The sequence below is a fragment of the Apis florea genome, unplaced genomic scaffold (genome assembly GCF_048593485.1).
Source record: "Apis florea isolate Af1SG1 unplaced genomic scaffold, ASM4859348v1 contig_3803_pilon, whole genome shotgun sequence".
NCBI lineage: Eukaryota > Metazoa > Arthropoda > Insecta > Hymenoptera > Apidae > Apis > Apis florea.
In genome coordinates, this window is record NW_028256864.1 from 460818 (window position 1) to 472277 (window position 11460).

The 11460-nt window shown below is 31.1% G+C and overlaps 1 protein-coding gene across 1 annotated transcript; it reads left to right on the forward strand.

Annotated features, from left to right (window-relative positions):
- The first annotated feature begins 114 nt into the window (after window positions 1–114).
- Six4 (homeobox protein six4) lies at window positions 115–3977 on the forward strand. Its single transcript, XM_003697864.4, has 4 exons — window positions 115–461; window positions 809–1270; window positions 3281–3606; window positions 3688–3977. The coding sequence occupies exons 1-4, from the start codon at window positions 115–117 to the stop codon at window positions 3861–3863; spliced, it is 1311 nt and encodes a 436-aa protein (XP_003697912.1). The 3' UTR covers window positions 3864–3977.
- Window positions 3978–11460: the final 7483 nt, after the last annotated feature.

The following is an 11460-nucleotide window of genomic DNA, read 5'->3' on the forward strand; positions in this document are numbered from 1 at the left end:
CGTGGTTGCAGGCGAAGCGCTCGGACGTCGCAACGGAGAAATGAGCCTCGTGTGACCGGTTGAAAAGAGGGAAAAAAAAAAAAAAAAAAAAAAAAAAAGAAATCGACAACGAGAATGCCCGATAGCTCGGATCAACTGTCGTCGCCGAATAGCGAATGCAACAGCCAGATAGGTGTTATGCACCGGAACACGTCCACGGGACAATTTGACGATTCGTCGATGCCCGGGCTCGCGTTGACGCATCAGACGCATTCGCAAAATCTAACGTCCGCCTCGAACGGTGGTGGCAGTCTTCAGTATCCTCAAGAGTTGACCACTTGTAGTTCCGCGAATACGTCCACCAATATAGGAAACATCGGTGGACTTTCTCTGGGAATTACGGCCAGTAACTATACACCGGACCAGATATCTTGTATGTGCAAGGCGTTATCGCAGAGGCAGGATATTGAGAAGCTCACGAGGTAAAGATCGTTCCTTCCTTCTTCTTTGTTTTATTTTCTCTTTCCTTTTCGAACCGACTCGGTTCGCGAACGGCGCCCGTCGAAATCTCTTCTTATCGCCGAGAGGACGAGACGAATCCGCGTTTCGCGCTTCTTTATCCTCTCTCTCTCTCTCTCTCTCTCTCTCTAATAAAATATTGATCCTTGAAATTTAACCTCCTATCCCCCTCGTCCGTCTCCTTCCTTCCTTCCTTCCTTCCACCTTCCGCAATAATTCTCGATCTCAATTCGTCGATTCGAATCGTGGAATATAATATAAATAACGGTTGAACGGTTAAATCTAAAAGGAACGCACGTTTCGATGATAGGCTCCTATGGTCGTTGCCGCCTGGCGAGTTGTTCCGCCGCGACGAGAACGTGCTGATAGCAAGAGCCACGGTGGCTTTTCATCGGGGCGCTTACCACGAGCTCTACTCGATCCTGGAGAGCCATCCGTTCTCCTCGGATCGGCACCCGGAACTACAGCAGATGTGGTACAAGTCGCATTATCGCGAGGCGGAAAAGATCCGGGGGCGGCCGCTTGGCCCGGTTGACAAATATCGGCTACGGAAAAAGTATCCATTGCCAAAGACGATTTGGGACGGCGAGGAGGTGGTGTACTGCTTCAAGGAACGTTCGAGAAACGCGCTGAAACAATGCTACATGAGGACAAAGTATCCACTCTCCGAAGAGAAGAAGAATTTGGCGAAGGAGACCGGCCTGACCTTGACTCAGGTGGCTAATTGGTTCAAAAATCGACGGCAGAGGGATCGCACGCCGCAAACGAGAACGTAAGTTTTTTCGCGCGTCTTTCTTTCGCGCGTCTTAAAAATTCTCCTCCCCCCCCCTCCCTCCCTCCCCTCCCAAGAGGATGGCTCCCGACCGAGACGCGAAACCATTCCGCGACCAACTTTCCTCGCATGGAGGGCACGTGTGTCAACGGGGGGTCCTCGACTTTTCCACCGAGCAACAAGTGTTTCGACATGTGTACAGGGTCGTGCGTTTTTCTTCGAGGGGCACACGTTGACCGACCATTTCGAACACGGTAAATCATTCCCCGAACGAGCCTCCGACCGAGATCATCGCGCGAGTTTCTTCTTTTCGAGGAAAACCCACTATTACCCCAAACTGTTTCTCCATCCTTCTCGCGGTGTTTCCATCTTCTTTTTAAAAAACATATATATATATATATATATATATGTGTGTGTAAACGTTTATTTATACGTTTTGTATACGTTTATTCTCGTACACTTCTGGCGAATTACATAAGCGAAAAATATAGAGTAAATAAGAATAAAGAGTATTCGGATTTTCCACTTTTTCATTACAATGAAAATTCGTTCTCGGAAAATTTATACGGATTATCGCGCGGCAGTTCGTTCCGATCGCTGGAATTTCGTCGCTGCGTAGGCAAGTCGCGCGCGTGTAAAATGGATAAGCGAAATGGGAGAAAGAGAGACGCGTGTTGTTATGGCTTCGATGTGGTCTCGGTCACGGTCTGCCTTGGCTCGGAGGTTTGCGACGATTTTGCTCGCCGCACTATGTATGTACGTATACGCGCTCCCTTTTCTTTTTTTCACTTCTTCGCAACCGTGCGCTCGCTTTTCGCCAAAGTTATTCGGGCCATTTCGGAAAAAATTATCGCGAAGGTGCTCCTCGCTCGAGCTTTCTCCTAGTTCCGCCCCTAACGTGTCCCACTCCCTCGGCGAAAACCTCTACGAAAAGGAAATGCGACGCCCTATTACCGTTTTATGACGCAGCTTCGGTTACGTCTCTCGTTTCACCATTGAGCTGTTCGCACTACCAATAGTTTACTACATAAAGGCCACGACCAACCCTCCACCGCTGCTTCCATCCAACTTCGAGCGCGTTCTGCCTCGCAGACACTGCTTCTTTTTTTTTTTTTTTTTTTTTTTCCTGTCCTCCTGCGTTCGAATCAAAATCGAATCGAAACCACCACGTGAATTTCACCACGAGGTAGTCGCGTTCGAAAAAGGAATCGGGCCGAGTCGAGTTCTGGCTTGGAGAGTTTAGACCTTGGAGCGCGACCATAAAAATCCGCGCGGTCGTCAACGGAGAGGTATAGAAACGAAGTGGCAGAAACGAAGCGTAGTCGGGGGCGGAGCTGCTTGCATACGGACCACCGTGCGTGCACGTGCGTGTTGTGAACATTAACGTTAATACTAATGCTAACGCGAACACGTATATGTATAGGGAAAGATCAGGGTAGAGAAGTCGGAGGAAACAGTTCGCGCGTGCAAATGGCTATGGAACAATGCGTCGCGAACGAGCTACCTTTTCTCCTTTTCTCTTATTCTCTCTCTCTCTCTCTCTCTCTGTCCTCCACCTTTTTCGAGCGTGTTGAAAAAATTCTTGGAACGAATGAGCCGCGTGCACGCGCGTCTATGCCTGTGAACCCTCGATCGCCCTCGATCCTTCCCGGGCCAAGGGTCACAGGTTTTTTCGAATTTGGGTAAGACAATGAACGACCTCGCATGTGCTTCCCTCCAACCTCTCTCTTTGAACCTTTCCTTCGATTTTTCATCCCTGTCGACTCTCTTTACGAGATTGACAGAGATTTATGGCGGTACACGGCCAATTTCTCCCTCTCTCTCTCAGCGGCGGCGTATTTCTCTCGCATGTATCGACTATGACCAATGCCACGCGTGTGTCTCCGCGCACATCTCCCGTAGATAGAAAAGAAAAAAAAAAAAACTAATAATTTCGTTCTGTAACACGTTATAACATCGTGTCGCGAATACGCTCTCGATCGCTCCTTTACTTCATCTTCCTCGTTTCAGAGACATGTTACCGTTGAACTGCCAGAATAACGCGAGCAACGTGATCACCGGCTCGGTTACCAATGGGGAGAGCATTCAATCTTTGCAGAGCATCGATTCGAACGGCACGAATCTCGCAATGTCGCCGCTCTCGACGATGAGCATGTCACCGGTTGCCGTGAATCCGTGTAGCCCGATGGGTATGAGCCCCATGGCTTCTCGTCATCCGAGATACGCGACACCCGTAGCCCCATCCTCCGTGCACACCACGCATCCCCACAGCGGCAGCCTTAGCCCTATGAACGATGTTAAAGCCTTGTGCTACGGCCGCGGGGTTTGCGAGACCGGTAAGTCTTAGTTTTACTCATCCTTGTTTCATTTGTCTCGGATCGAGACGTTCGTTTTAATCGAATCGCTCGTGTTTTCAGGTAAAGACACGGACCAGACTTCCGTCTATTATTCTACCCATTCGAGCATGCATCATCAGTATTACCAGCAAACGCATCATCAGATGATGTCCACTGCTCATCATTATCAACATCATCAACAGAGTATGCCAACCGGATATGAAATTGCGCTTCCGCCACCTCAACACTCGACGTGACCAACCGATTACGAGACCGATAGAAATGATGCGGTTCATCCAGTTCAAACGGAAGATGTATTTTCGCGTGTTCATGCGTTTGCTTGACTTGCAGTATTCGACCGGTGTTGCGTCTCCGATCTAAACAATTTATCTTATCATTATCGATTCATTGTGTTTTTCACGCAACGTTCCTTTCTAATTTTTTTTCTATATATATATATATACAGACATTACTTGTTCGCTTTTGCGAAATCGCAAAAAAAAAAAAAAAGAAAAAAGGGATTAAACGTTTGCGCGACGACAACCATCGATCGTACGTTTTCTAGCCAATGGAGGAACAAGATTGTTCATAAAAGATCTGGGAGGAGCCTATCCTTGAAGGAGAGAACTGGTTTAACATGCGTACTCTTTGCAAAGGTGTTCGCAATGGAGTCCGTCAGCTGCTCTCTCTTTCTTCTATAAGCTACTGAGAAACGATCGTATAAAGAAATGAATGTCACAAATTGATATCTTATTTCTGAACCATTATTTTTTTTTTTCTCTTTTCGCATAGATTTTGTTCGAATGAAATTTCTTTTTTTTATTCTCGAACGAAAACGATCAACTTGCAATAGAATTTGCAATACTCAATAATCTTTTTTTTCTAATTCATTCGAAAACAATTGATCGATGAATTTATTATCCTTTACCTAGCCTTTTCGAATGTTTGGACATGAAAAATAAATTATTTCTTCGTATTCGTTTCAAGTATGCGCGTCTACGTATTTGTGGATGAACGTATGTATGTGAGTATGCATGTATGTATGCATGTATGTATATATGTATGTACGTATGTATGTATGTATGTATATATATATATATATGTATATATATATATGTAGAGATTTATATATATATATATGTATATATATGTATATACATACATATAAGTATCATAATGTTAAATTTCTGGTGTAAAATATATTTTTGACTGTAGAATTGAACATATGAATAAGTAAAGTATACTGTTGATAATCTGATCTCGCATTTTCAAACATAACGAACGATCTCTTGCAAACGATTCCTGCTTTGATAATTATTGTACAATTATATGCGAGACGCGTATTTAGATATATAAAAGTAAATCATATTTCGATTCTTCTGTTACGTCAAATTTTCATATTTCTCTCCTCACATTGTTTGCGTTTCCTGCTTGTATTTCATCAATAATTGATATATTTTAGTTTAGTTCTCGAACACATAAACATGGAGATATAATTAAACCTCACGAAGTATTATTAATTCAAATGATAGATCAAGGCGGGTTTAAATTTTAGCAACTGTTATTACCGGGAAAAATAACTTTTTTACGATTTTATCGTTAGAAAGCTAAATTATCGATCATAGGTAATGCACCGTTTGTGTCCTCTTTTACCCTGCGAAACTAAATTCGTACTGCACATGTTTTCCCGCCATTTTGTCCCCTATGTGTTTTAACAATTTGAAGATTCACGTCAAATGTACGCGATGAATATAACGAACGAATGAAATTGTTCGAAATAATGTAAAAAATAATTTTTAAAGAATAATTGAATAATTGATGGGGAAAAAATAGGGAAAAAAATGTCAAATTCAAATTGAACGGAAGTTTCATCCATTAGCTTCATGATTTAGCGTTAAAACGATGTCAAATACATGTTTAGATAATATATTGATTACAATACATATGATACAACGTATAAAACATTCGACATTATTCGATTTATGCTTTGCTTGGTGTCAAAAACGTATCAAAACAAAAGATGCACTTGTCTCGAAATCTTACCGCTTTGTAGTCGTAAGATGATCGAATGAGTAGTAAAGTGGAATAAATCATCTGTTAATATCGAATAACGCAAACACGAGTGCAATAGGAGACGCCATTGATCGATTTTGAAATCGATGAAGCGACGATTGAGTGCAATCAAAGATAACGATAATTAATTTCAATGATGTAGAAAAAGTATGGTTCGAGAACTTACGATTTGTTACTATGATCATATCATTAAAAGAAAAAGATAAAAACTATTAGAGAATGAACAAAATATATTAAATCGAAATGGAAAACGTGTAAAATGACATTTTACTTAGTTGCGCGCCACTTACAAACTGATGATAAGAGATACCTTCTTAATTAATTCACTGATACACATCACCGCCATCTACAGAGAATTTCGAATATTTTAAATATTGCGTTTATATATCCCATTTATCATTTAATTTTAAATTTTATTTTAAATTCACGATTATTCAAATTTAAATTTACATTTAAAATTTAATGATATTTGTTTGTAACAATAATGAACTGAAAATTATAAACGAATGAATATGATAAATGAAAGAATAGATATGTCTTTTCAATACATAGATGTCGCAGGATTATTCAGTTTTATGAATTAACGAATAGGGATAATGAATGAGATGCAGAATAGGCTTATCAATCAACGCATTTATATTCCACGTCTTTGGAAAGCTTGAATGCTATGAGTTATAAAATGTGGATGTGACATTTTATGAAATTTGATTCCATATATTCTGAAATATCGACTTTCAAAAAAAATCTCTCACATCTTCTGTTATGGTCAACGTAGGAATTAACTACAGTTTATATATATATATATAGTAAGTATTTACTTATATATTTATGTGAGCAATAGCTGTGAAAAGATGATATATAGATTGTTAAGTAAAAGATAACAAATTGTGTATTTGATAATTATTTTAGTTATGGAGATAGATAGTGATTATACTATCATAGTTTTAGTTTGCTATGATTTACAAGTTTTTATTACGATTTATTTCTATATCCAATTTTCACTGTACACTAATTCTATAATTACTACAAATTTTTTTAAAAATTTTCGTATAAAAATTATTTTATTTGGTAAAAAAAAAAAAAAAAACTAAATAGAATATTTCAAATTTTATAGAATTCTTATTTTTAAAGATTTCAATTCAATATTTTTAAATATATCATGTATATCATGTATATATATGCTGTGTCATGTACATATTTACTTAAATATGTATATTTAAATATGTACTTATCTATTATTGATTTCAAATAACAGAATATCGATAGAGTTAGGATACAGAATGCACGTAACATTTAATGCATTTTTTGCCCCACATTTCACTGAGCACCGCTTTATTATTTTCGTATCATTCTTAACATTAATGCACGATAATAGTTGGAATTGAAATCCAATTTGTAAAAAATATATTTCGCAACAAAGCTGTATAATACTTATTACCATTTTTATGAATATTATGATTTATTTTTAATTTTTTATACATTTATCAATATGTAAGTATAGTTCTTTAGTAAATACATATATTTGTAATAATTGTGAAAATTTCAAGTTAATTGAAAATTATTTAGAATTACATATTCTTTAAAAAGAACCAGTGTGACAAAATTGAAGACAAGTAACAGTTTTAGTAAAATAAATAACAATAATTCATAAAAAATAAACTTCATTTTTTAATTAAATAATGTGTAGTTTTTTTTTCTTAATGACTTCAATTGTTTCTCTTTTGTATTATAATGATTTTTATAAATTTTTATTAACTTTTTAATTTAACGCTTTTCATCTTTTTAAAATATAATTTTTTCTTTTATATTACCAAATTGTTTGTTATTTAAATAAATATATTGGACAAACATTTTCTAACAATTTTCAATAATATTGAGATATAGAGATCATGCAATTTATAATAAAATTTTACTTTCATTTCCTCCTAAAAAATCTGTAATGTATTTCACAGTATGTATACTTAAATTATTGTGTTAAAATTTTTTGAAAATCCGACGAAAATGTTTAATCAATTGATCGTTTGCACGTAACTTGCTATTCACTTTTTGATGAATAAATTTGATATTATATTTATTACAAATATTGCTTTCTATTTCCGTTCGATTTATCTTTTTTGTTTCATAAGTCCTTTTTTTTTGTAATGATAAAAATAATAATTTGATCTATCTATTATTTAAATTAAAGCATATTTTATCAAAAAATATTATTTTCTTACTGTTTATTTTTTTCTCTGCTCTCCGATTGTAAGTTTATTTTATCAATTTATTAAAATTTATTTTTTTATTCTTCCAATTATATTTTTGCATTTTATTGTTGCAAATATATTAAATAAAAAAAAAAATTTCTATTCCAACGCGATAATTCAAACATATATACTGTGAAACATATTAAAAATTTTCTAGAACTAAATAAATTATATTAATTAATTTATAATAATTAATAATAATAATTAAAAGTTTATCATGATTTGTTTGATCTTTAGATTTCAATATTGTATTGAAATGTATTGGAATACATGCCCGAGATATTTATTCAAATGATAAAAAATTTGATAATATAAAAAAATAAAAAAATGATATTTCAAGAAAATATTGCAAAAATATAATATTATATATTATTAATAAGAAAATAAAGTTTATTTTCTATGAAATATTATTATTTATTTTACAAAAATATTATTATCTGTCTTATACTTTTATTGATTTTTCTTGAAGAATAGATAAATAATAATTTAAATAATCTCATTAATTTGAAATTTTCATAATTATTATGAATAAGTTATACATATTTTGTTAAAAAACTATATTTACACATTGATTGATTTATTAATTGTACAATAAAATAAAATAAATTATAAATTCACTAAAATAATAAATATTTTATAGTTCTTTTGCATAATGTATATTATGCACTTTCACTTTCTGTATTTCTGATTGTTTTTTATTAAAAACGAAAATATATCTTTTTTATTTGTTCAGTATGATTCGAATGATAATGGTATATTTATTTGAAGTTTATTCTTTAATATAAATATAAACTTAAAACATGCATAAATAAAAATTTATTTACTGTCATGCAGAAAGTAAATTGACAAATTTTTCATATATTATCATATATAATATTATCATTATTTTAAAGAGTAATTTATAAATTATATTTCTTATATTTTATAATAGATTTTATTAGACCTATCTTTATATAACGTGGGTTTTTAAAAAGTGATATTACTTTTGAAATTAAAATTACTTAAAAATTAAAAATTAAATATTAATAAAGAAAGACTACGAATATTTTGTGATTAAAGAAATTATTAAAGAAAGTATTTAGAATTTATATTTTAATATCATTGCAGAAGATTAGAAAAGTATTTAAAAAACAATAGGTTTGCAAAAAATCAAAATATCTACAAATAGAAATAAATAAATATTTATAAAAAACAGATGATGTAAAAAAAAGATTTTTAAAAAATCTATTTTCTTTATAACGAATCAATTTTGAACTTTATTACATAAAATATTATTTTATTAAATAATTTTATTTAGTAAAAGAATTTGTAAATAAATAAAAATGAGACAAAATTTTAAGATTTTTATAATTATTCCGTTAAACATATAAGATTGATACTAGCGCGGAATAAATATAGAATAATCAATTTATTGAACAAGCTCCAATAACTTTGTCCACTTTGAATATATATTTATTACAATACGAAAAAATTTTATATAGTCGATTTTGTTCGGTGTTTGTTGAGAGGAGGCATAATATGATGTAAGTATTTTTTATATGAGTTAATATTATATATTGAAGATATTTTAAAATCATTTGTATTTTTTTGATCGAAATACTGTAATTTTTCGTTAAATAATTGTATGACATAATACGATGTAATATGCCTAAAACATTATGAAGAATAAAAAATGCTTTAAATGAGAACTTTGCTCAAATGGATAAAACAAGGAATATAACTTTTGTGGTTGGTTTGATCTCCTGATTTAACGTCTGATTATTTGGATTTTTTTTGGGGAGGAACTTTGAAAAAAATATTGTTTATCAAAAAGTGTTGTGCGAAAATATAAAAAAATTACTGCAATATATATAGAATAAAAGATAATAAAATGTGCATGTGATTGAATAATCATAAAATTACAATTTTATATTATCACAAACGATCAATATTTCGAAATCTTCTAAAATCATTTTACAAGAAAATTTGAAGTTAATTAGCTTTAAAAATAATTCATTGAATTAATTTATAAAAATTATAATTTATAAAAAAATATATAAAATTGACATAAAAAATTTCGGTCAAAAAAATATAGATGATCTTAAAATACCCTCAACGTGTCCACTCAAACAAAAAAGTATTTACATTATATTATGCCTTTTCTCATGGTAAATAAAATTGTATACAAGATTTTTTCATATTGTCACAAATAATAGATATTCAAAATGAATAAAATTATTGGATTATTCTATATAAAAGATATATTGACAGAAGAGAATTTGAGAATATTTTATCATAAAATTTAATAGAAATAATTGAAAAAAATGATTTAAATGCATACATATTATTTTGCAACAAAGCATTGATGTATTATTAAACACACAATGTTTATACAAAATAATCAATAAATTCAAAAAAAATCATTTATTGCAATGCATCATGTTCTAATTTCATCTCCAAACCCAAATATTTATAGGAATGTATTTTTATTTTTTATTAATATTTATTTACAAAACATTGAAAATTACTAAAGTATTGTTTTAAAAGCTATTATTAAACGTAGTTTGAAATTGATCAAAATATAATTATTAAATTATAAAATATAAAATATGAATAGGATATAAATAATATTTATAAAATATAAATAAAAATATGCCAAAAAGACTTCAAAAAATTATAAATAATTACAGATATTAAGTTTTGTATTAAGTTCGTGACTATAATTTAAAATTTTTTTTTTCCATAATTTACTTTCTCATATTTTCTGCACAAAAATATATTTAATTATTATTTTATTTATTATTTTGTAATTAATAAAAGTTTCATATAATTTAAATTTAATTATTAAATAATTCTTTAATAATATAATTATTTAATTAATTAACATTATTAAATAATTATTTAATTCATTTATCTTCAATTTTTTGTTTAATAGTAATATATTTCCTATGTTTTTTGAGTTTTCAATTTATTTTCCGCAACAGATGTAAATATGAAATAATAAATAAATATATGACGAAATATTTCAATCTTATAATGATATTTTATAATCATTTCATTGTATGTAATATTTATTGATAAAAAATTGATGCAATATAAATTGCATAATAAAAATAAAAATTTGAAAAAAATAGAAAATTTTACAATTTAGAATAATTTTTGTAAAATAAAATATTTGTTTTAAAAATAAGAAAATTTATAATATCATTATTATATATATTGTAATAATATATATATTTTTTCTATTTTTAGATGCTTTATTAATTTACCGTTTCATTAATCATAATTATTATAATTATTTCTTTTTTAAAATGGAATTATCCTTAAATAATAAAATATCGTCAAATAATAAAATATTTTAACTAATATTTAACTTAATATTTTTATGTTTCTCAAATTAAAAATCAATAATAAAAATATAAAACAGTAGTATTCCGATGTGATTTTCGAACGTCAATTTTGAATAATAAAATATTGATTTTCTTTCTATCTCATTCAAGTATATTGTCTCTTATTTATACTAAAGTGACTCCAATTCTCAAAACGTCTATCTCTT

Excerpts from the sequence above, each read along its gene's own strand:
- Six4 (XM_003697864.4), top strand. The coding sequence starts at position 115 with ATGCCCGATAGCTCGGATCAACTGTCGTCGCCGAATAGCGAATGCAAC. Across the intron at positions 462-808 it reads GATATTGAGAAGCTCACGAG|GCTCCTATGGTCGTTGCCGC; the intron begins GTAAAGATCGTT and ends TTTCGATGATAG. Across the intron at positions 1,271-3,280 it reads CGCACGCCGCAAACGAGAAC|AGACATGTTACCGTTGAACT; the intron begins GTAAGTTTTTTC and ends TCCTCGTTTCAG.